Source organism: Pithys albifrons, chromosome 1 (assembly GCF_047495875.1).
Source record: "Pithys albifrons albifrons isolate INPA30051 chromosome 1, PitAlb_v1, whole genome shotgun sequence".
Lineage (NCBI taxonomy): Eukaryota > Metazoa > Chordata > Aves > Passeriformes > Thamnophilidae > Pithys > Pithys albifrons.
The window spans coordinates 81,029,097-81,055,126 of NC_092458.1; the positions used below are offsets into that span (position 1 = coordinate 81,029,097).

Consider the following 26,030-nt stretch of genomic DNA (forward strand, 5'->3'; position numbering starts at 1 on the left):
AGTTTGATAATGAAAAAATAATAAATATGAATGTCAAGAAAGTTAGTAAAACTCCTTAGTTTTTGTTTTAGTAATAAAACTTTATATATTTCAATGTTTTTTCGAAGCATAGATGTTTTGGTAGTTGAAGAAACAAATCGGTTTACTTGCATGCTCACCTTGGATAGTGGAACATGTACCTATTTGGCTGTTTCAGCTAAAACTGAGAAACAGTTAGGAAAAAACCTACCAAAACCAGCTATTGTGCTGGAGGGCTGGTGGTGATAGATGTGTGGGAGATAAAAAAGGAGACAGGGTAGAGAGGTAAGTATATCTTATCCCTTTAAAAAGAAATTAAATCATGCTAGGACAGATATAAAAATAAACCTAAATCAAAAGGGAAGTAGGATTTATCAAAATAGCTGGTCAAGGTCAACAAAAGAGAAGTCATTCATATTTCAGTGGAATCTCCTCAATATCTATTTTCAATACATAGAAGCAAAAGAGTTAAGACAGAATAATACTTCCACGTGAAAGTCAGAAATGTGGCTGAAATATAATTTAAATAAAATGTAAGTCAATTTGAAATCCCTTCCTGGCTCTCTTAATAAGAGCAAAATGAACAGGATATTAAAAGCCAAGAGATAACTCTTCTGTAATACTGAACAAACAATTTAGCAAAGTGAGTAAGCACATACTGACATTTTAGCATGCATTTAAGTTTCAGCGTCTTCTGTAAGAACCTGATATATGCCTGGGCACTCCTCTTAAAGGAGATCTGTGAACATGGATCTGTCTTATAGACAAGTCATCCTTCAATCCATGGACATGAATCTGTCCGGTAGCTGTGGAGTATCTCTGGGACTCAGAGTGTATACATCCATGGGCCAACCCTGCAAGATTATGAACAAGACAGTTATGCAAAACACCTCCTGGCACCTGAGGGCCATATTTTAAAACCTGCTTATCCCTCTCTTCTTTGGCTCTGTACTGCTGAGATGGAAACACTGACATTCCCTACTAGAAATAGGAAAAGTATTAAAATGTGTTGAAGTGCAATTGTGGCATTTCAGGGAGACACTATCCTGTATTTCAAATGAAACTGCTCTGAATTATTTTCAATTTCAAGGTCAAGGGTCATAAAACTGGACATCATTGAAAGGCAAGGTCCAGGAAATGCTCAGCTATCAAAATCCAGGAAATCAAGTGGACAAGGAAAGCTTTCTGCAGGCTCAGTAAGGGCTCCTCCACTGATTTCTTTGCAACATATGGCGTAGTAAGACATGAACACTAACTCCCTGGAACCACCTGTTAGGAGTGAGAAAACTGTAAAATTATTGCTTGGGGAACATAAAAATGGGTGTGATGGTTGTGATGTTGTGCATTTCTCTCAGTCACTTCTGTGCCCATAGGAATAAAAGTCTGTATTTGACCCAAAATAAAAACTAAAAACTGTAAATCAGTGTTAGGCAGACTGCATTCCTGTATCTTGCAATGTCCTTTTGAAAGAATACAGTTGATAACCTGACCTGGTTATTTTGGCACTTGGAGATATTTGCCTGTACTTTGAATTCTACTGTTGTCAATTCCACTATCTATATTTTAAAACTCTTCTATTCTGAGGATCTGTTTTCTCCTTTGTCACCCAGAATATAAAGTATCATTCCTGGTTATTGCTGTCCTTCTTGAGTTCAAGAACCACGTGTTAGTAGAAGTCATAATATTCTTAGCATGCTTAGATCCAAGACTTCATGCCATGCAACTAAAAGATTTCCTAAAAAGAAGTATTCTTACTTCTTATTCTTGTATACTTCTTAGCTTGTTAAGAATGGATCTGCACCCATAAATCTAGAAATATAACTCTATGTGTTCAAAGTGAAAAATCATGTATATAGGTATGGGCTGCAGAACAAACAGAAATGAGGAAAAAGTATTTGAAGCAAGGTGATACTCTGTACACATACCAGTGTAACTCATGCATGCTTGATGGTGGAATCAAAGACTACTAATGTAACACATGTTGAACCAGCCCAAGATAAATCAGTTGACTCGTGCTTCTTCTCATCTCTCTGAAAGTGATCACTATACCAGACATCCATTTCTCATTTGAGAAGCAGTTCATACACCACCACAAGAAGATAAAACATTGACTGCGACTACCATAATGAGCCTGAAGCAGTAAAGAAAAAGGAGGGGGGAAAGTTTGAAATTTATGATCTCTATTCTCTTACTTCCTCCTTTACACGATCTGAAAATCACAAAAGAACTTAAGTGCATCAAAGAATTTCCTTTGAAAATCGTGGTTACAGGCAGGAATTCAAATTGGATACTAGTCCCTAGGCCACTGGCCTACCTTTGTAGAAGGTGGCTTGTATTTAATTTCCCCTGACTAACAATTCACCTTTAATAATTAGAATTTAACACTTGAAAACAAGAGGACTGAATATTTTAAAATAAAAAAGAAATATAAATTAATTTTATGAAAATATTAAAATTAAAAAAGCTTCTAAACTGTTAAACTCTTGATGCTATTTATATCACTAGAGGCATCGTGACACAGCAATTAAATTATAACCCTTTCACTAATAAAACATATTTTTGCCTATTTCAAACAGAAGTGAAGAAACAAGAAACTTTAGTCCAGGAAAGTCTCAAGTAACTAGGGAAGTAGGCAGGCCATAGTTAGAGGACAAGCAGAAGGTAGAAAAATAATTTGTAAATGTTTGACAATAACCTAGTTTGAGTTAAAGTGTATTATATGAAGCAATATATGATCTATCATTAACTTCTAGTTGAACTACATTTAGGGAGCATTGGGCCATCTATAACCTATTTCACAAAGTTTCTTCATTTTATTTAGGCTACTCTGTCACATAGGAACTCAGAAAATCATGCCGTGTTCCCTAGTTTGTGGACTGTCTAGGTAAAATTTGATTTTTGAGGTTTAGTAAATTGACACAGGTGATTTAAAATAATATCACTAATTTTATATATATATATAAACTGGTAATTTCCTATTCTATTTAGATATAGAGGAACAGTTTTAATATCATCCAGTATTTGAGGATAACAAGGAAAGGCAATGGGACAAAATCTGTTACCCCCTTGTAAAATGATTATGATTGACCCAGTGATCCAAGAACCAAACTTGTTTACCCAAAACCAGTAACTTTGAAGAACATGCCACACTCTTGAATTATTTTAGTAAAATAACAAACAACATTGTTTATACTTGAATGCCAAGTCATTATGTATATGGGAAAAAATACAGTCCAATCCAGCACCTTTGTTAAAAAAAAGTGGGATGGGACTGCATTCCCCATCCAGAAGAGAAATTTCTCTGGCTAACTGCGCCACCTTATGATTTAAATTTAAATGAAAAATTAAATGACTGACCAGTCCCTACAAGAAAACACTTACCTAAAGATATTCCTGTAGACTTAAAAATGGGTTCAGGAGCTTACTTTGTTTCCTTCTTACAGAGAAGTGCTGGGTTGTATATTTTACTATTGCTCTTCTGATTAAAACCATGTCAGTAATATAAATGGAAAAAAAATATTCAGACTTTCTGGTTTGTGTTTTTGTAATAACAGTATACAAATCCAAATCAATAAAGCCAGGCAAACGGCAGAGTAGTGGTTTAGCAGTCTTAGCACTGTTAGCTAACTATACAATCAACTCTAAAACAAATGCTTTATAATCCGTTACATTCTCCCACCTAAATCTACACTTGTATCAACCTGGGAAATAAGAAAGCTTTGCTTCTGATTTTTTTTTTCCTAACATTTAAAACATACCGGCTGTAAGCTCTAATTTATAGCCAACGGATCGTAATTTGCTCTGAAATCTCTAGTCAGACATGAAATTAAACAGCACAGATATTCAAAGGAGTTACAGCATGCATTTAAATACATTAACCACATCCTACCTTGCATCCAAACATCAACGATAAAGTGTTGTTGGTGCATGCAACTTTGCAGTGGCAAATCATTGGTGTAAAGCAGTCAGGATTTTTAACAATAGGGCACATTCCTTTAGTGCTGCAGTAGTGGCAGCCTACTGAAGGCTGAAAACAAGTAGCTAACACAGCACATGGAGTGGCAACATATGCTGCTCAACAGCTAGCTTTTATCTTGCTGGTCAGAAGCAGCCTGCTTGAATCTCTACCTGGGTCCCATTCAGCCATCCCCTTCTTTGTTGATGAATCAACGACGCAGCATTGATCACGAATCTCAGGATTTCCCTTCCTCTGGGAAATTAGTTTTTACATCGGGGGAAAAAAAAAAGAAAAAAAGAAAAAAAAAAGAAAAAAGAGAGAAATGGAAATGAGGGGAACTAGCAGGTGTGGCAGTATTAGCATGTAAAAGGATGTAAACGCCTACTCATAACAATCACATAAGATTGTCATGCTAGCTGAAGTGGGCTGAAATTATTCCATCGGAAGAAAAATACTGCAGCTCCTGATTTGGTAAAAAGCCAGTGAGTTGCTGCAATACATAGTCATAGTGTGGAGAGAAGAGAAAAAAAATTACTTATCTAAGAAGCCAGAATCCTCAGCCTTTATCAATATGCATTCCAGTAAGGATTCCCTTCCCAGCGCCTCCCCGTGAAAAAGAATCAAATCAGTCGCAACTCTGGAGAAGAAATGACCTTTGCTTCCCCCAAAAAGATGAATCTCAGCACGAAACAAACTGTTCTCAAAGCTGAAAATCCCAGATGCTGGGAGTTTGCAATAAGAGAAATACAAGCTACGTTTATCCAATCCTGGCTTGCCACATGGGAGCTTTCTCCAGGAACAAATTTACAAATAGACAGGTTGAAGGATTGCAGGAGACACGGAATAAAGATATGAAGTTACACGGTAAATGCACCAGCATGAGGCTAAAAACGCAACCCTCTTTCAACTCTGCCTTTGAGGCAACGTAACTAATGACTTCAGCTAGTACTGCTATCCTACAACCTGCAAACGCCTTTGCTGTATTCCAGAAATGCAATAATTAAAGAAGTTTGAGAGCATAACGCTGCTTTGGATTCAGTTACAGCTGCCGCTGCTCCTTCAGTTAAAGCAACACCAGCTGAAAATGCATAATAAAGCACTTGGATGAGTAAATCACTAGCTGTGCTTTTTAAGAGGATTATTTATATCAAAAGTTGGATTAATATATCCTGCAGTTATAGGTTTGGTCATGGCAGACACACAGATATAAAATGAAAAGGCTATGATATAGAAAGTAAAGTGATGTCCTCAATGATTTCACATCTGATAGCAAGGTAAATCGAGCAGTTTCACAGTGCCCTAACCCTGCTTTTCTGTGACTCACTAAGCCCTGCCCATCAAATTAGAAACTCTTTCTAAAGAAATGAGAGCAGCTGGTCTCCCTGGCAATTGCAAGTGAGTTCTTAAGTCACAACTGAAACAATTTTCTGTAATATACCCAAAGTAGAAATTTGTTATACAACAAAACAGAGAAAATGGCAAATGGAGGTCTCTGTGTGCAGACAGATCAAGCAGTACAGAGAGTGAATTGTACAGAATTTTTACAAAGAGCTGCCTAAAACTGCAGACCCTAACTCAGACAACCTCTTCTGGTAAGATTTTTTTAATGTAAATACAGATATGTGCATGTGTTGCATATATGCATATATCTAAACTTTAAGTAGAATTTCTTCAGTGTAACTTACCCTTGCTTTGCAAAGTTCAAAAACAAGAGAACCAGTTTCTTAAACAGCCTTCTTTTCTACTACTGCACCATACAATAACTTTTTTTTAATCCAATTTTTGTATGTGGCTAAAGTTCAACTTGGTATAATGTTTTCTGATTATTGTTTCTCACTCTCTATTTTTAAACTTCGAGCTCACAAGAGCTCAGTAAAATGATAGTAGTTTCTAGATAGAAGTGTCAGAAGTGTTTCACAGTTAGAATTACAACCCAGTTCCATTTCTGGAGATTTATTTTTTGCAAATATCAAGCTCTTACAATCCAGTGTCCTCAATTCACTCAACTCACACTTTTTTTCCTATCAGCCTGTCCATGAGCATTACATACCATGGGAGTTCATTATGCAGATGCCCATCAGTAGCTATTCAATAATCTAAGTTTGTCTGACCTGTGAGTCCAAAGTGACATCGCAGCAGCACTTCTTTCTGACTCACTGTGCTGGTTATCAACTGAAACAGTGACTGAGCCTGTTTAGAAACATACTATGGTGACAAACAGCTGCTGTAACATTGCTGAATCTTTGGTCTGTTTATTCCTAGCTTGCCTGTCTTGTTATTAAGCTATATATTATACAGATTTTCTTTCAAGTACTGTCTCTCGCATAACCAGCACTGGTGTAAATATAGAAAAGTGTAGTTTCCATGACAATACATTCCATAGTTACAGCCAGCAGCCACTATCATTAAAACATGAATCACAGTGCTACCTTAAGGTGTAAGCACACTACATCACTGACCTTAGAAGCATTAATTTGGGATGGGGGTGGCATGGCAATATTTTTAGGAGACATTACTATAAAATGTCAGAAAACTGTGCTATTTAACTATTTTGGCTGTTCTAATATCCAGCTATTTTAGAGATTTTAGTGACCAGCAATTCCCAATCTGTACTAATCATCAGTATTTCTAATAAAAGAATGTATCACATCTGTACTTTTCAATGTTTTAAACCCAATATGCTGATGGAAAACTGGATTCATCACCCCCCAAAAATTGATTTCTGATTAATATGCATAGGACCTCATTAAAATCACCTGCATTATTTCCAAAGTCAAATTTCAAAGAAGGGAAAGACAATCAACCAGTCACCCCCTTGGATCTTTCAGATCTGACTACACTCAGCTGGCTAGTGCTCTCAAAGGGAGGATGTTAAAATTCCCATTTCTTCCCCTGTCCCTGACACTACTGCAGATTTTCAACCAGAACAGGTTTGGCCTGTGATTTCATTTCAATACTAAGATGTACTGAACACCAAGCACCCAAGTATTGTGCAAGGCACAAACCCCATCCCTTCACACTTAAACTAATAGTTGCTTTCAGGTGAAAAGCAGTTACCTGACACACAGCCATTTGGGAAAATCTCAGAAAAGGAAGATTGATTCCAATGACAGATTTGAATAATAACTCATTTCACAATTGGCCAAGACATTTATTTCCATTAAGTGACAGTAACATATAGAAAAATGCCATAAGAAATCATTTGCTCACAGATCTTTCTCTACCTTTTTTTTTTTTTTTACAACAACACTAATCACAGGCACAGAAGTAAATTGCTACTTGCCAGGAAAGCCATTTAAATCACAGTCAAACTGCAGGAGCAAGGATTCTTGGAAAATCTATGTCCACATTTTTGTGCTGATGGGATAAGCAGAAGAAAATACATTGTGGGTGTTACTCTATGAAGAAGAGAGTCCACAGATCTGCTCAGTTTTTTGAGCCTTCCAGCTTTCTTTGGACTTGAGTGCATTGATCCAGCTACTTGGTCACAGTCACTGCCTGTTAGATTTCTCCTGATCTAACAGCCTCTCCAGAAGCTGCTAAACATTCAGTTTTTGGGTTTTCCAGCAATGTCTGCCTTTCACCGCGTTATTTTGTGGAAATGAATGAATTAACTTGGAACAACTAAGTTACACTTCCAGAAGTACTATGATCATGTTTGCATGGTACTTCCTCACCTAATGTGTATATACCTCCTCCTGCATTGGAGCTAGTTCAAATAGCACTATTTAGTCTTGCACCTGACATACCATGTGACAATCAAGAAGATCAACGTATGTAAGTAAAAATAAAAATAAAAATTAAAATAAAAATAAAGACCTAGGGAGTCACAATGAAATTTTAGGTATTTACCCTTGATTAAATTAGGATGTTAAATTTTAAGGTTTTTAATTCTCTACTGTTTCTATTGAGAAAACTGCTTAAGTTTTGGTATTATAGTATAGACTTATGCATTTCCCCTTCCCTGCTTTCACTACTCAACATTTTATTCCATTTCTATACCGTTACAAATTCCACTAACCCTTACAATATCCATTAGATACCAGAAGATCATGATTATCTTTAGACCCTTAGCCAAGCTATACAATTGTAAACTTTCCTCTAATCTTATGTTAGAATTCAGAATCGACTTCTTTGCTGCTGTTCTCTGATGTCCTCGAATGCTAATCAAGCCTCCAAAAAACTAAACCTGCCTCTGACAGTGATTAAAGAGAAATTGTCTTCTCAAAGAGTAATATTAGATGAAAGGAAAGGCTTGTTGCACCACAGACAGCACATACAAAAGGAACAAGAGATTATAAGTATAAAGCAAACATGAAAGATCCCCCATCAAAATAGAAGTGATTGCACACAACTGTCTCACATATTCATTAAGAACAAAACAGTCTCACACCTCTAAAACAAAGTTTTTACAGCTGTTGTGTTATTTGGAAGGACTCTGCTTAGGTCTTTTCAGGGACCTCAGTTATGTCTACACTTTCTGTGAGATGGCAATTTTGGGGAGTAGAATGGAGATGTTAAGCCTTTATTTTGCTGATATGTGTCTATTGGTGAGTATCAGAAGCCTGGGCTTAGTTTGCCTGTAAATCCATCTCACTTTGGAACAACTATCATAGAATCATAGAATGGTTTGATTTGGAAGCAACTTTTAAAGTTCAACTAGTTCAACACTCCTGCAATACAGGACTAAATCAGGTTGCTCAAAGCACTGTGCAACCTGGCCTTGAATTTTTCCACGGATGGGGCATCCACGATCTCTCTGGGCAACTGTGCTGATGTTTCACCACTCTTGTTGGGAAAAAAAAAATCTTCCCTATATCTGGTCTACTATAGTCTCTTAGTCTACCTATCATAACAGGCCCTGGTAAAAAGTCTGTCCACAACTTTCTTATAGGCCTCTTTAAGTACTGAAAGGCTGCAATAAGCTGTCTCTGGAACCTTCTCTTCTCCCAGCTGAACAATCCCAACTGCCTCAGCCTTTCCTCATGGGAGAGACAGTCCAGCTCTCTGATCATTTTTGTGGCTGTCCTCTGGACTTGCTCCATCAGGTCTATGCCTGTCCTACACTCAGAACCCCAGAGCTGGATGCAGTACTACAGGTGGGGTGTCACCAGTGTGGAGTAGATGGGAAGAGTCACCTCCCTTAACCTGCTGGTCACACTTGTCTTGATGCAGCCCAGGATACAGGCATACCTTCCGGGCTGTGAACACACATCATGCAAGTCCACCCAGGGGAAGATGCTACAGTCACAAGATACCAGCTCAAAAGCTGCTATTTTGTCATTTTTCCACACCTGATGCAAAACTACATTTGAAGTAGTACCAAGAAGCAATATAAGATTAAATTTTAGAAATGGGATAAGGCAACTTATTTGTGTGTCCAAAGGCTCAAGGACTACATAGGTCTGGGCTAGTCCTGCCATAAGAAGGAAAAGAATAGGGTCACTGGGTTGGAGATGCAACAGAGTGTCCCAGGGACATCTGTGCAGAGACAGATTTGCCACTTCTGTGAGATGCCATTACAACTTCTGGGGCCCACTTATTCCACTGTCATGGCAGCAGCTGCCTCATGTCAAACAGTGGCTTGTGGCAGCTGATTTGGTTTTTGCAGATGGCTGGATATAGACAGGGATGAGTTGCCAGGTGGCTCCTGCCAACAGTAGACCCTGCTGGTGGAATGCTGGTCTGCTTCATCTAAAGATGACAAAGACATGCACAACTCAAGGAGACAGAAAGTTCTCCTCGAGCATCCTGTAATCACAGCATGGAGGCAGATAGATAGGCAGAGGACAGATCGGATGCTCTGAAAAAAATGTATGCATCAGGAATTCAGATGTGGTAGGCAGTTTGGAGAACATTATATGACTCAATTTCTCCACCTGAAGATGGAGATAATGCCTTCCAATTAAATGCCCATATCTCTAAGTACGCAGTCCTATAAACAGTGATTTTTAAGTTAATGGGAATACTCTTACAAAAAGTACCCCTGTTCATAAGTGTTTACACATTCTAAAGTGCCACATTACCAGCATAGTTCACATTTTTAACTAGGGAAAAACTGTCTGAATTATTTATGAAAATAATTTTGATCTATTAAATCATTTACAAAATTACCAACTGCATGTAATTTTTTCAAGTAACTTCACTAACCAGGTATAAATTTAAAAGAGAAGCATGAAAGAAGGGAGAAAAAAATACTTGAATTAAATATCAGCTTGAAGGGAAAAAGCAAGCATATTTCTGCCAGTTCTCAATAGATACAAAACAGCTCCACTTATCTGAAGATTCCTATTTATATCTTGCATTAGAATTTTTAAGATTTTCTGTCACAAATTAAACAGAAATAAAGGCCTGCTCCTGCTGACATAGAGTAGAAACATGCACAGAGCATATTCAGAAAATATATGCCCCACTTTAATGTCATTATGTAGATGTACTGATTTCTTCAAGTGATTATAGTGTAATACACATGCACCTAAATGAGCCTGAAATGATCAGTTTAGCCACTACATGCTAGAGCTCACCAAGGACTAAGAGCTTCAGTATTCAGCCAGACTGCTGGGGCAAAAGAGAGCTTAGTCTACACAGAATTTTGTGTTAAGACACTGTTTCTAGCACTAAACTAGCTAGCACAGTTATTTCAATGTGTACTGAAGTTATTGCACCATGCACATATTTACGATATGCATTGAATAGAGGCATAAGCGTGGCCACGATCCTCCACGTGAACACCAGCTGTGCATGCACATCCTTCCTGCTGTGTGCAAGTGGGACTCCCCCAGCAAGAAGCAGCAGCAATTGGTAGTAATTTTCCATTTGTTTTCCTGTCTCCACTGGAATTCGTTCTACTTCCATAACATCCTTTGGTGAGAAGTTCCTCTGGTCTTCTTATTATAGAGCAGCTGGCTCTTATTCATCCTCTCCATGGCACTCATGATATTATAAACCAGTTCTGCATCCTCTCTGTTCTCTTTTCCATAAAGAAAAGTTGTAGCCTAATTGTTATAACAACAGCTTTTATATATTTTAAGATGATCATTGATTATCCAGCTTATTCTGCTGAACTCTTTCAAACTTCACCAAAGTTCATACTCTATAAAATCCTTAACGTCCTTGGTGTTTTCCTCTAAAATCTCTCTATCTCTCTCAAAGTGTGCATCCAAACTGTGACACTGCCCTGCAAAATAATTCCTCCCATCTCTTGCGTACTGTAGTTCTCCAAATATAGTCAAAGTTTTTTATATTAGCTTTTCAATGGCCTCACATTTTTCACTGAGACTCATTCTGGGATTAATTTCTACCCAATTCCATCCTTTTTTGCTGTCTAGCTAATCAGTTTGGTATTCCTACAGTTGGATATCCTTTACTGCATACAACACTTCATATTTGTACTTCATGTTATTGCTTTCGGGCCATTTATTTATGCTGAACTTTACACGTTCCTCTGAAATTTTCTGGTGTGCTCAGGATACGGACTTCAATAAAAAGTACTTGGAAGCAATTCTTCCTGGGATTTAGACTAACTGGAGCACAGAGTGTAACACCCCCAAAAAGAGTTTCAAAGGGGAAGTCCACTTTTCAAGGAATGTATCTCTGGTTACTGAGAAGATACATGTATTGCTTAGACCTCATTGCCTTTGGATCACACAGCATTAAAATTCTGGTGCTCATTAATGGCCCATCTAAATGGAAAGTCAAGAGGGGCTATACCCAGATGAAGGAAAGTAAGGAGTCTATCTTATAAGAGTTATGTGTGAAATCCTGTTATGAACTAAATAAAATTTTGGGAGACAGAAGAAATCATAAAATCAAAAACAAATTAAAAAGCAAGTAAAAAATTATTACTATTACCTTGACCATTTCCTGGAAGTGTTACATAAAGGCCTGGAATTAATTTTCAAATGTGGTTCCCATAATTGGCTTTTAGTGGAAAACCAGTGCCTATACCATCGTTTCTAGCACTGAGACGTTCAGACTGGTTCTGGCAGCTCCAGAGAGGAAACTCCAAAACCAGATTTCATTTCATAGAATCATAGAATCGATTGGGTTAGAAAAGACCTCCAAGATCATCGAGTTCAACCCTTGGTCCAACTCTAGTCCACTTACTAGATCATGGCACTCAGCGCCACGTCCAATCTGCGTTTAAAAATCTCCAGGGATGGTGAATCCACCACCTCTCTGGGCAGTCCATTCCAATGCCTAATTACTCTCTCTGGAAAGAATTTTTTTCTGATCTCCAACTTATATTTCCCCCGGCAGAGCTTAAGCCCGTGCCCCCTTGTCCTATTGCTGAGTGCCTGGGAGAAGAGACCAGCACCCACCTGGCTATAACTTCCCTTCAGGTAGTTCTAGACAGTGCTGAGGTCACCTCTGAGCCTCCTCTTCTCCAGGCTAAACAACCCCAGCTCCATCAGCCTCTCCCCATAGGACTTGTGCTCCAGTCCCTTCACCAGCCTTGTTGCTCTTCTCTGGACTCGCTCCAGCACCTCAATATCCTTTCTGAACTGAGGGGCCCAGAACTGAACACAGTACTCAAGGTGTGGCCTCACCAATGCAGAGTACAGGGGAAGGATCACTTCCCTGGTCCTGCTGGGCACGCTATTTTTGATACAGGACAGGATCCCATTGGCCTTCTTGGCCACCTGGGCACACTGTTGGCTCATGTTGAGCTTCCTGTCAATTAGTATTCCATGGTCCCTTTCCGCCTGGCTGCTTTCCAGCCACTCTGTGCCCAGCCTGTAGTGCTGCATGGGGTTGTTGTGGCCAAAGTGCAGGACCTGGTACTTGACCTTATTGAACTTCATCCCATTGGAATCAGCCCATCTCTCAAGTCTATCCAGATCCCTCTGCAGAGGCCTTCGGCCTTCCAGCAGGTCGACACTCTCTCCCAACTTGGTGTCATCAGCACATTTGCTGATGATGGACTCAATCCCCTCATCTAAATCATCAATAAAGATGTTAAACAGGACTGGACTCAACACAGACCCCTGGGGAACACCACTGGTGACTGGCCGCCAGCTGGATGCAGCTCCGTTCACCAGCACTCTCTGGGCCCGACCCTCCAGCCACCTCCTAATCCAGGAGAGGGTACACTTGTCCAGGCCATGGGCTACCAGCTTTTCCAAGAGTATATTATGGGAGACAGTGTCAAAGGCCTTGCTGAAGTCCAGATAGACCACATCCACAGCCTTCCCCTCATCCACCAGGTGGGTCACCTGATAATAAAAAGAGATCAGGTTGGTCAGACAGGACCTGCCCCTCCTAAACCCATGCTGGCTGGGTCTAATCCCTTGTCCACCCTGAAGGTGCTGTGTGATTGCACTCAGGATGAACTGCTCCATAACCCTGCCAGACACGGAGGTCAGGCTGACAGGCCTGTAGTTGCCAGGGTCCTGCTTGCAGCCCTTTTTGTGGACTGGGGTGACATTGGCCAACCTCCAATCATCTGGGACCTCCCCAGAGAGCCAGGACTGTTGGAAGATGATGGAGAGCGGTTTGGCAAGCTCTTCTGCCAGCTCCTTCATCATCCTGGGATGGATCCCATCTGGTCCCATAGACTTGTTAGGATCCAGCTGGCTCAGTAAGTCAGTAACTATATTCTCCTGGAATACAGGAGGGCTATTCAGCTCCCTCTCCCTGTCTACCAGCTCCAGAGGCCAGTTGTCTTGAGGGCCACCTGTCTTACTGGTGAAAACTGAGGCAAAGTAGATGTTAAGTACCTCAGCTTTCTTCTCATCTTCCTTAACTATATTTCCCTCCAAGTCCAACAGAGAATGGAGGTTTTCCTTGCCCCTCCTTTTGTTATTAATGTATTTATAAAAGGACTTTTTGTTATCCCTAACTGAAATAGCCAAATTTACTTCAAATTCCACTTTTCTTTCCCTAATTTTTTTCCTGCATGACCTAGCTCTATCTGTAAATTCTTCATAAGTAGCCAGTCCTTTTTGCCATAGTCTGTAAACTTTCTTTTTATCCCTGGTTTCTTTCAGGGATAAAAAATTTCTTGTGTCATATGGCACAACTATTTAGAGAGGAATAATAAGCATAAAGGAAAAGTGCTTGATGAAAGCAAAAGTAAAAATAAAACTGATGACGCATCACAATTCATGAGAAGGACAGACTTTTTGGAATTTTGGAGAAATGAATTTTTCACAATTCTACTAGTGTTTTGCAAGAAATTCTGATATCCTGAATTCTGATATCTGTCATTAAACTGAATTATAATTTCAGGTAGACAAAACAAATAAATAAATAAATAAGTGGACTGGGTCTAAAACCAAATCCTACACTGTAACATCTTACATTACTTGCTCCATATTATTGTGTTCAAGATTTGCCCTTGCTAAGGGTCCAGGCATGCATTTCATGTCAGAGTCGAACACAGGGTGTTACCATGTGGTAGAAGAAGGAGACCACCTTTGGTTTCCTCTGTGAGACTTTTCTTTTGCTCAGAATTTCTCCCTGACACATTGAGGAGGAAGTCCTGATTAACCAGATGTTTGAATTTTTTTATTATTTTTTTTCTTTGTAATTTTTTCTATGCATAAATGTATTGATTTTCCCCATTCCTGTTAAAAGGGAACATTTTCTCGGCAGTCAGACAGGTTGTCAGTGATTTTCCCCACATTCTTTTAACAGGAAATTCTGTGTTCATTTCTGGCAAATGCCACTATTCTCACAGCTTTTAGCATTTAGTGGTTTTTCAGCTATGAAATTCTCATCCTATGAAAAAAAAAATGTTTCAAATGAGAGATGCAATTGTGGTCAAAGCTAAGTAATACACCGTCTTCCGTCAAAACTGTAGCAAAAACATCTGTATGACAACATCTGCTTTGGCTGGCATTTCTAATGCCACCATGCTCAGGACAGACCATGGATCTTGCCTCTGGATGCAGTGGACACATAGGATTCCCTTATGTGTAATCTGGGGAACAGAGATTGCAGATCCCTCTATTAGATACATCCATCCCACATCTGGGAAATAACCATTGTCAACAAGGGAGGCAAAACATCAATGTTTGTGGTTTTCTTTTTAGAGGGAGAGCTGCCCTTGATTCCAACCCACACAGAGATGCTAACTGGCTGAAGAAAAACATTTCTGAAAGACTTTTTCTTCTTTCAGCATTTTCTATGTGTCTTGCTCTGTAGCCTGATCAGTTTTTCACAGTTGGAAAAGAGAAAGTTACCCAGTGAAAACTGGAAGGGTGTTGCTTTTGTGTGTTTAATATTGCGGCACAGACAGCAGCTTCTCTCTGCCTCCACGGGCTGATGCCCCTTGTCATGCCTTTAAATACAAGCTGTAAAGCCTTGTGGCTCACAAAAAGCAGATGGAGGAGAAAAGAGTTTAATCCTGGGAATCTTATCAATTCTCTCATTCATGGGAGCTTCTGAACCAGGCACTCTCAGGCACAGGGCTCCCTTGATGCTCACGGTTCTGGCTTGACCCTCTTTGTTGGAGAATGTCCAGGGAGAAGCACAGGGATAGTGACAACAATCCTATTCTGCTTCTTCCTGGTCAGCACTGACCACTGCTCCTTTAGAGCACCTTTCTCTTTCTAAAATTCCTTTAAAAGCCAGGGCAGGGATTTTTCATCCTGGTGGCACTGCCCAAGCACTCCCTGTCCCCAGGGGCTGGGAGGTTATTAGCAGCGTCTATTACTGTTGACTGGGGGGAACAGTCCTGTAAATCAAACTCATTGAGCAAAAGCACATGTCCAGCTCTATGCTGGTTGGGAATGTCTTCTACCTCCAATGTTCCACCACCCCAGGGTGGGGGAAAGGGAAAAACTTCCTAAAATGGTGTTATCGAGAGGGAAGATGTCCTCCAAAGGGACCATGGGAATAATAAGATAAAATAAACTTTGGAGAGTTATGGGAATATCCAGTTTGCAGTCCAAGTGTCTCCAAGGATGACATTTTTAATACCTCAAAAAAGAGGAGCTTAGTGGAAAATCAATGAGTTTCTGAGGGAAAGGAGCCAACACAGCTCAAACTGCTCCCGTGACTGCAGGCCTATAGGAGCCTGCAGAATCCTTCTGAGCCAACCCCTTGGCTCTCTGCGGTGACTGAAGACCACCTCCTCACCATGGATGGGGTGAAGGGTCTGCTGCCAGGCCCAGCACGGCCCCAGCACGGTTGTGCCACAGGCAGCTTCCATATCATTCAGAAGTGCCTCCATGGAGGTGATCCTAACACAAAGGAACAAGCAGAAGCTCAGCTTTGGTTGTGGAACAGGAGTCTCCCTATCCTCCTTGTAACTAAATTTATGCCAGTCAGCAAGGAAAGAGTCCTGGCCCAGGGCTGTTTCACTCTTGCCTGGCTGAGAGCTGTTGTGAGTCAGCTAGAGAGATGGACGGAGGGGACCATAATTCTCAGGATGGCAGCATCCTTGGTGCTGCCTTGTCCAGGTGTGGGAATGAGCAGCTTTGGGGCAGTGGTAGCTTACCTGGGGAGAGCTGCCCTCCTGCTTCTGCTCAGTCTGCAGTGTAGCTGACTTGTCTGGAGCAAGCTTCCAGGAAAAACAAAAAAAGCAGGCTGGGCAAAGTCTGCTCACAGGCTGTGCTGCAGCAGGAGCATCCATCTTAGATCCAGTGGAGGAGGAGAGCTTGGACAAGCTCCCTTTTTAAAGCAACAGTGCTCCTACTGAGCATGGCGAGTAAGTGCTATGCACAAGCACTGGTTTCACTGGATGTGTGCAGAGCACTTTATAGGTATTAGCTTATTCAATCTTTGCAAACACCCTCTGCACAATTAAACATCACCCCTCAGTTTTACAGGTGTAGAAGATAAGCTGAACTGATGTTACCTGGTGCAGAAGTAACCCATGAATTTAGGATGCCTGGACCAACAAGGCTTTTGGTCTGATTTGGTTGGTGCAGAACATCTGAGAGTTTGCCTCACTCTGACAGCACAGAATATCTGTAATCCACTTGTAAATAAGAGTGAACATCTGTTTTCTAAAAGGCAACTGAAGGGGTATATCAAGTTGGAAATGCCAAAAAGCAAGCACCCCAAATCACTAAACCTTAGGATAATGGTGACTTTTATGTCTAAAGATATATAAGTTGAAAAGTTTATAGTCAGGTTTAATCAGATTTTGTGTCTCTGCTTCCTTGTTATGAATCTAGACAGGCTTTTTCCTGTGGCCTCCCCATTGATTCCTGTGGACCTATTGGAGGAGAGTCAGAGTTTAAGAAGGAAAATGAAACTTTTCTTCTCCAGCACCACTTATTCTGCATGAACTGAAGGACAAGATGGAACACCCTGTCTGGGTCCATCATCACCCTACAAAAGCTGCCATTAAGAAAACAGGACAGTTGTCCTGAGTGTGGCATTTATCCCTCCTCACTCTAACTGTGTTGGTCTTACAAAATGGAGAAAATGGGGAACACAACTAGCAATCAGGGACATGCCACATAGCTGGAAGCAGATGTTAACTAAGTGGTCCTGAGTGTTTGGTTTACTTCTTATTATCTTCAGAGCATATTTTTGTTCTATGGCAGACCCTTAATAAACATCATACTATTACCTCTAAGTGTGCTTGACCAAATAGCTATAAAAGAGACCTCAGAGACTGACTCTCTCCCAACTTGCTGATGCTGTAGCAGTACTTTACCAAGGCCCAGATTTTTAAAGTTAGATAGATGCAGTCTGGTACCTCGTGGGATTTTCACTTGTAGGCTGAACAAGTTTGGAATTAAAATTAAAAAAACAGGGCAAGTAAGAACACCCACTAGTGCCTACTTGTGATTGTAGGTACATAAATAGATTTTGAAATCTCAGGTTTCTCTCATGTAGGGCTTCAAACTGGAGAATTCTCTTCCCTTACAGCTATAAGACAACAGCTGAAGCTACTGTTATCCTTCAAACTGTGCTTCAAGGTACTTCCATGTATTCAGGCAGCCTGTTTTTCCTCCAAACCTTCCAGATGTGTGAGAACTACAAGCTGAGTATTCTCCAAAGGGACAGGCCTGAAGGATTCAAAGTCCTTTGTTAGGCAGTCTGTCAGTGTTGTAAGCATCGCTATTTAATTGATGTACTGTTTTTATTATACGTGCCCTAAGGGAGTGTGCTGACCAAAGCCTCTTGTAAATTGAATAAATAAACAAATAAATAAGCAAGCATCTTTGCCTTGACCAGCTCACGGTGTGACAGAAAAGTCCATGTGGTTTAATGTGGTTTTACACAACAATCTAGCGGGTTGGAATGGCTTGTTTGATCTTCATTAAGCCTGGCAGGCTCTTTCAGCTCCTTCCTCCACCTCAGCAAATAGAGAGGATGCCACTCTTCCTTTCCAGATTTCTAAGGTCACTTTTCTGATTAAATATGTCATTTTAAAAGCTCCCTATAATGTGAAAACTACCTATTTCCTTCCTTCATCTGGAAAATGGGTGAAGAATTTTGTCATTTTCTGTTAAAAAGGATGAAGTAGTATCCTTCTTCTTCCATTCCTTCCTTTTCCTCTGTTGTCCACCTGCTGCTTCACAGCCCTGCAAAGTCATGATCTCCCATTTGCTTCTTACTTGTATATTGTCTGGACCAAAACACTTCTCAAATTTGTCTCTTAACAAAACCTTAGAAAGTACTAGTCAGGTCAGGACTACAACTAAAAAATAAAGGCTAGAAGCTGTGGAGATAAGCTGGCTATATCCAAGTATAGAAAGCAACATAGACAGGGGAACCATCACTCAGTGAGAGCTGGCCACCCAAACACTTGCATTGCTACTTGAGCGAGTTTTTACAACCTATGCTCATTGTTGGGCTGTGTCAGCAAAAGCACTCTCTGTGCCCCAGCTGGCTTATACGCATCTACAAGAACTGCAGCCACATGCTGACTGCAGTCAGACCTTCGTGCTCATAAATGTTATGCATGTGAGAGATTTTACAGCTGTGAGTCATCATCTTGCCTACATTCATACGTTCCTTTCCACTCTGGAAGAAAAGCGCTTTCATTCATGAAAAGTAAAAAATAGGTTTTGAGACGTATCATGATACAATCACACTCTTTTATAGCATTCAGCTTCTTGTTATGAAATATGATTTCCCTGGCACAACTGTAGTTTGGAATGTGGAAAAGTGAGTTAAGTCGTGCCAGCCACGCCCCCATGACTCCCAAATCACTTCCTCTCACAGTAGACTTTCCTTCACAGAGCTGCTTAAAATTTGCAGGACAGTTATTCTATGTTGTCTTCACACTGAAGTATGCTCAGAGATGATATTTAGTATAGAGCTTAAGGAGACTGAAGAAATGAAGATGGACTGAACTAGAGACTGAACAGAGTCCATTTGTATGCTCTGGTGTCCCAGAGCTCCACATTCTTTCCCCTTAACCATATTGAAGCAGTGGAGGTACCATAGTCAGGCCTTTATGTGAGCCAAACAAAAAGAAAACAATCTGCCCTATTTCTCCCAAATATTTGAGGCCTCTGTTGTCCTTGGGGTAGATGTTGGCCAAATCAAATTGAGATAAAATCAAAATGAGGAAAAGTGTCAGAGAAGGGGTATTTCTCAGGGGATACTTTCAGAATCCTTGAATTGGACAAATTCCTAAAATTGTTTCAGAATAGGAAAATCAGGCAGGATGTCTACTTCTCTCCTATGAGAAACTGGTAATGTTTGACCTTAACATATGATTAGCTGTTAAATGACTTTCAAGGAGACTTTCCTAGGATAATCTACTTAGCCTTTAGCATCCATTTATCACTTCATGGTAGAGATTAGGGTTGATTCTCAAGAACAGCATTACTCTCAGTCTCATCTACATTTTTCTCAGTTAAGTAAATTATTCCTTTATGGGAATAATGAGAAAATTGTATGTCCTCTTTTCCTCTATGTAATGTATTATGGAGTAGGTGACTATGAAAGTAATTTAAGGAATGATTGTAAATGAAGTATTCTACAATTCAGAAAAAAAAAAAAGAAGATCACCCACCAAAAAAACTGATGGATTTGTGGTTACCCCAGAAGGTTCTTGAGATATTTCTGAATTATAGATGTGATGGTCACCATATTGCTGCTACCAGATATTGATCTAGATACTGGTTCTAGGCAGAAATTAAAGAATTTAGATAAATTTTTAAGAAATTAATCCAAGATGAGAATTGGAGTCTGGACAACAGAAAAACATTGTGGTTAAGTTTATGATTTCCAGACATGCTCTAGACCCATACAAAAAATATGTGTACAACTGCATCTACCTGAGGCCAAGAAATACAGCATACCTTGTACTGAAAACTGTTCAGGGCTCTTCTCATGCAACTCACACAGGCCACATCCACAGTATACAGCACTTGATCTTGGGCTTTCATGACACTGGAAATCTATGTTGCATCTGTGTGTGTCTGAGGTTACTAAATATCCTGAGATTGTGCTGGAGGATTGCATAGTTTGCAGATCATGCACTTTCTTCTCTAGTAGTTCTAGTATGATGCTTCATCAAGGACCTTCCCTAGCATGTTTGTTTTACCTCAAAAAGCCAAAGAGTGAATTAACATTTACACAATATGTACAGCCAGAGGACAAAGCCTTTGGACTGCGCTGGGAAGTTAAAGATGTACACAGAGAGACTAATAGTGGATTTTTATAAAAATGGGTCCTCATACTAAGAAGGAATTGGAATCAAGTCCTAGGGAGCCAGCTGAGAGATGGCACCCAGAATCTCAAGGCTTAGAGAATGGTGCTTCTCATTAATCCTTTGCTCAAATGGACATAGGGCAAAGGATAATGGTTTTAAATGCAGTGACAGTTTAGATGTAAAGAGGAAGATTTTAACAATAACAATGGTAAAATACTGGCACACGCTGTTCAGAGAGATGTCTCATCCCTGGAAAAAATCAAGGTCAGTTTGGACTGGACTCTGAGCAACCTGGTCTAATTGAAGATGCCCCTAAAAACTGCAGGGGTTTGGACTAGACAGCGTTTAAAGGTCCCTTCCAAACTAACCTATTCTGTGATTCTATGACATGACTCTACTCTCACTCTGGGACATTCAAGCACCAAACTCTCATCTTGGCACTGTTGCTGACACCTCAACGGTAGTTTGCCAGAATACCCTGTTGTGACTGGTTACACATTTTAAGTCTGAAAACACTCAGTGATCAGATTGATTGCCAAACTACCATAATTTAACAATTGATTTTGCCTCCAATGAATTGTGGTAAAAGTCCATATGTTTACTGTTAATCTATGGAAATTCCTCTTTTACTGGAAATTAAATTAAATTGCATTACCTCATATTTTCCACCACAGTCAACCACATGCCCAACAGCCATGTGACAACACTTGACAATGAGTTCAAATAGATAGCTGAATGAGCAGGATTGTGGTATTTAGATTTTTTTATTATTAACTCTGTTTCAAGATTATAATTTTAAAAGTCTTTGTCCTCTGATAAATACATCTCTCAGGTTACTTCTGCCACTTTCTACCATATAAATTTTCCTGCACTTCTCAATGGTGAATGTCACTGTACGTCCAGCCTGTGTTAGACTCTCAATCGCGTTATTTCTGTCTGTTATTTAGTGATTGCTGCAAATGAAATTTGTACTATACTGCATAAGAGATCACAGAATATGCTGAATTAAAAAAGACCCACAAGGATCATGAAGTTGAACCCTTAGCCCTGCATGGGACCATCCCCAAGAGTCACACCAGATGCCTGAGAGTATCATTCAATCACTTCTTGAACTCTGTCAGGCTTGGTGCTGTGACCGCTTCTCTGGGGAGCCTGTTCCAGTGCCCAAACACCCTCTGGGTGAAGAACAATTTTCCTAATATCCAACCTAAACCTCCCTGACACAACTTCAGACCATTCCCTCAGGCCCTGTCACTGGCCACCAGAGAGAAGAGATCACTGACTGCCCCTCCTCTTCCCCTAGTGAGAAAGTTGCAATTGCAATGAGGTCTCCCTTCAGTTTCCTCTTCAACTTGAACAGACCAAGTGGCCTCAGCTGCTCCTCATACGACTTCCCCTCAAGGCCCTTCATCATCTTTGTTGCCCTCCTCTGAACGCCCTCTAATAGCTTCTTCATGTCTTTCTTATATTTCATTAACCAAAACTTCACACAATATTCAAGGTAAGGCTGCAACAATGCACAGTACAGTGGGACAATTACTTCATGACAATACCACCCAAAAGGCTTAGTAATCAAATTCAGACCGCTGAAAATTTTTCTGGAGAGATGAAAAAAAAAAACCAAACAAAACCTTAAAATTTAAATAACTCATCTGAGGGTATTACTAAAAATTACAGTGTTCAAAGATAACAATTCTTCCAGCTGTGAATATAGATACTGTCTTATTTTACTCCAGTTGGTTAACAGAAATAGTGAAATGCTAGAATTCATTGTTTTAATATGAGAACACTTTTCTGAATAAGATAAACTGCCAGCCATAATGAATAATTGTACCTTTTTTATCAAGGTTAGGTAACAGTGGTGTCTGTTTTAGACTATTGCATTTTCAACCATTGGAAGGAGCTAAAGTTACATAAATTTCCTGGAGAAGTACTTAGCTGTTTACCTGAAACTGTGTTTGCTCCTGGCATCCATGTGATATACAAGTTATTTTATAATTGTGACAGAGAATTAATAAAGAAATTGTTGAACTATTAGCACACAATTTATATGCCTGCAGATGTACCTCAGGAAAAGATGCTTTTATATTCTTTGAAGAATATTGCTGGCAAATACATCAATATATGGCTTCAGTTTTACTCCCCTCACTGCACCTTTATGTATAACAACAGATTTAAAGAATTTAGTATATGAGAATAAATATCAACAAGAAGCATACATGCAGCTCCTCAGTGTTTAAGGATGCTCACACAGTCAAATTCTCCATTGATTTTTCAGGGAGAAACACAACTACACTTGGTTTTAATGGGAATTACTTGTGTTAATATTCCATGTATCAATGCCAGATTGAAGCTGTGCTGTCTAAGATTAAAGGGTGCTGTTCTATAAAGTGGAGTTGTGAGGCTGAGCCAGGCACATGCTGGAAAGCAGACAAGAGCCAGAAGGTGGGAAACTGCCTTACTACCAAGGCAGAATTGTAAAACTACAGCTGAACCTCCCTCTAACATCTATGTAGGATTTCTGGTTACTGGTAAAAATTATTTTCCTAGGATGAACTGCTTACATCTAAGATTCACCACCATTTCATGTCCTATATTTGGGTAACAATCGTCAGGGAGATCTTTACATCCATAAACCTGAGCTGTCTTTAAGTTAAGAGAACTCTGCAGGGCTTCTGTAACTGCAGGTAATGGTACAGTCACGTGAATGTACGTTGACATCCTGAGGCTTTGTCAACTGTTCCTTCCTGCCACCTGTACCTATCTTTTCATGTCCCAGGCAGTCTGCTCATCCCTCTCTGCTGGCACATGCCATCTATGCCAGAATATCATGAAGCTTGTGTCACATCTTGGCACCCGAACATAAAGAGGAGAAGCTGAACAGGATTTAGTAGCTGTGGGAGAATTATATCTACTACTGTGGCTGCTGATCCATTATGAGTATCACAAACAGAAATGCCCATCTGGAGTCCCCCACCAGCTGTTCTTGGGCAGTCATCAATATGTTTAAACTTGACCCTACAGAGGAGTTCAAGTAGAAGTGGAAATTCTGCCCTTTTATTTGAGATATTAGGATGCACATGGGTCATATTTTAAAGCATTTCTCTGCCCTTGAGTGAATTAGAAACATCCTACAACCAAATGAGGGTTAATTTTAACTTCCACAACTTTGTTCTACGGAAAAATAAACTGAAAATGTCTAAAGACAGAAAAACATAGTTTTTGTGAACTGACCATTCCTGATACTAGATGTTTCTGTAGAGATTTCTTGCAGTGATTTTGCACAATGGAATAAATTGCCATGTCTCAGTGCAGACACATTTTTCATACTGTGAGAAAATTTGACAGTTCTAAAAATGTTCCTTTTTTTTTTTTCCTTAACAGAATGGAAGACAGAAGACTGGGGTGTTTTTACTTGGAGCAAGGAATGTTCTATGCCATGCATTATTTAATGAGGAGAAATTTAGATTATAGAATCTCAGGATAATTCATGCTGGAAGGCACCTCAGGCAGCCTCTTGTCCAAACTTCCGCTAAAAGCAGGATCAACTATGAAGACGGAAGAGGTTTCTCAGGAGTTTTCTAGTTAATCTTGAAAGATCACAAGGATGGAGACTGCTCTGTCTCTCAGGGAAACCTGACCCACTGCTTGGCTGTTGCAGTAGTGAACATTTCTCCTTTATATCTGTTCTGTACCTCTCATTTCAATCTATGCCAGTTGCCTCATCCTTCCACCACATGCCACTATGAAAAGCATGGCCCTACCTCCTCTAGGACAAACTTGCAACCATTCCACTCTGTGGTTTGGTCCCCCTTGCAGCCATCCCTTCAAAGGCTGAATGAGTCTCAGTCCTTCAGACTCCCCCAAAAGGAAAATGCTCCAGCTCTGACCAACTTGGTGGGTATCTTCTAAACTTCCTTGTATTTATCGACACCTTCCTTGTGCTGAAAGATGCATGGAGTCACTAAAGCTTTGATAAGAAGAAGGTAACCGCTTCCCTTGACAGCCTGGCTCTTCTCCTGTTCATACATTTTGAATGTAATGAAGTTTCTGTTGGCCTTATCCTCCAAACCATCCAGGTCTCTGTGGATGGCAGCCCCACCCTTGAGCATGTGGACTTCACCCCTCATTGTGGTGTCTTCTGACTTGATGACCGTATTCTTGTCAACTCCAGACATTGATAAGAGGAAAGGTTCCAGAATAGCTTCCTTTGATACACTTGCCACCAGTCTCAAGGTAGAGAATGACCCATTAACCACTGCCTTCTAAATCTGATCATTCAAATAGTTTGTTCCTCATCTAGCTGTCCAGTCAATAACATCCCGACCTGAATACATGAGCAGACATGTCAAAAACTTACTACAGTCAGAATAAATTATGGCCACGGGTACTTCTCCCTCACATGGCTATTCATTTTATCATAGATTTATGGCAACCATAGCCTTGTTTGATGTAATAAAAGCAATACTTTTGACACCACTGTACTTTAGCAATAGGTTGGATGACCTAGAAGAAGCTGGATTAAGAACAGAATAGAACCCAGGATAAATTTGGAGAGATCAGGAAGATCATAAAAAGCAACCATGGTCACATGATCGCTCCCTAAACAAATTGTCCTACTGTTATTGCACCATAGAGAGCTACCAGTGACAGAAAGGATAAAAGAAAAGAGAAATGAGAAAAGCAACTGACTGGGACATGGTAAAGGCACAAGTGAGAAAAGAAAAATGGTACAAGTGCCACAGAATCAAAAGCATGTTGGCAGGGAACCAGAGGGGCAACCTGAGCAGAGCACTTGCAACAGCAGTCTGCTCTCTGGAGATACCCAGTAAACCAGTGGATAACACTCCCTTGGGCACCGCTCACAGGTGAGAGAGGGAGAGAAGGAAAAGAGGGCTCAACCTCCATAGAGTCTCCATCATCAAATTCCCTCTTCCAGCCAATGTGTATATCCATGGCTGGGGAAGCTGGTGATGATGTCCAGTGTTTCCTTGGGGCCCTGGTGAGGAGAAGTATTGCATCCAGGGAAAAAATATGGAGCAAAGGAGGCACTGATCCATAGTGCTCAGCAGGGCTGCTAAACTGTTTTAAGCTAAAAATCTAAACCGTAAGACTTTGAAAAATCACATTTGTTAAGATTTTAAGTTTCATATATTTTTGTTAAGCATAGACTTACTACAGTTACCACAACCAAAGATATAACAGTGTATTGCAACAGTGATTCATTTCCAGATTTTAATGAGTTAAGGAGTGCTACCTTTTTCCATAATGACACAGCGGAAAATGAGAAATTGCTGGTTTTTTTACAACAGCTCAATCTTCATAAATGTCACTTTGTTATGTACTGTAATTCTTACAAAAGACTGAATGCAAATATTTACATGTTTTCCAAAGGCCAGTACTTTTTGCTTTTGTTGTGTAGATAAGCATTTGCCTTCATTTCTTTGAATTTCTATTCATTATCAGATGCAGCAGGAATAT

General features: G+C 40.0%; 1 protein-coding gene across 15 annotated transcripts in view; it reads right to left on the bottom strand.

Annotated features, from left to right (window-relative positions):
- DLG2 (discs large MAGUK scaffold protein 2) overlaps nt 1-26,030 on the bottom strand; it is a 1,023,852-nt gene that overhangs the window by 648,904 nt on the left and 348,918 nt on the right. For 2 of the 15 annotated variants that reach the window (XM_071556465.1, XM_071556406.1), the window contains exon 1: nt 3,908-4,671. The exons of 12 other annotated variants lie outside the window; for them this stretch is intronic. In XM_071556465.1, coding sequence (XP_071412566.1) covers nt 3,908-4,009 — 102 coding nt within the window. In that variant the 5' untranslated portion in view covers nt 4,010-4,671. Of the gene's footprint in view, nt 1-3,907; nt 4,672-26,030 lie in introns of those variants that run through there. One more of the 15 variants, XM_071556485.1, reaches the window with a different exon arrangement.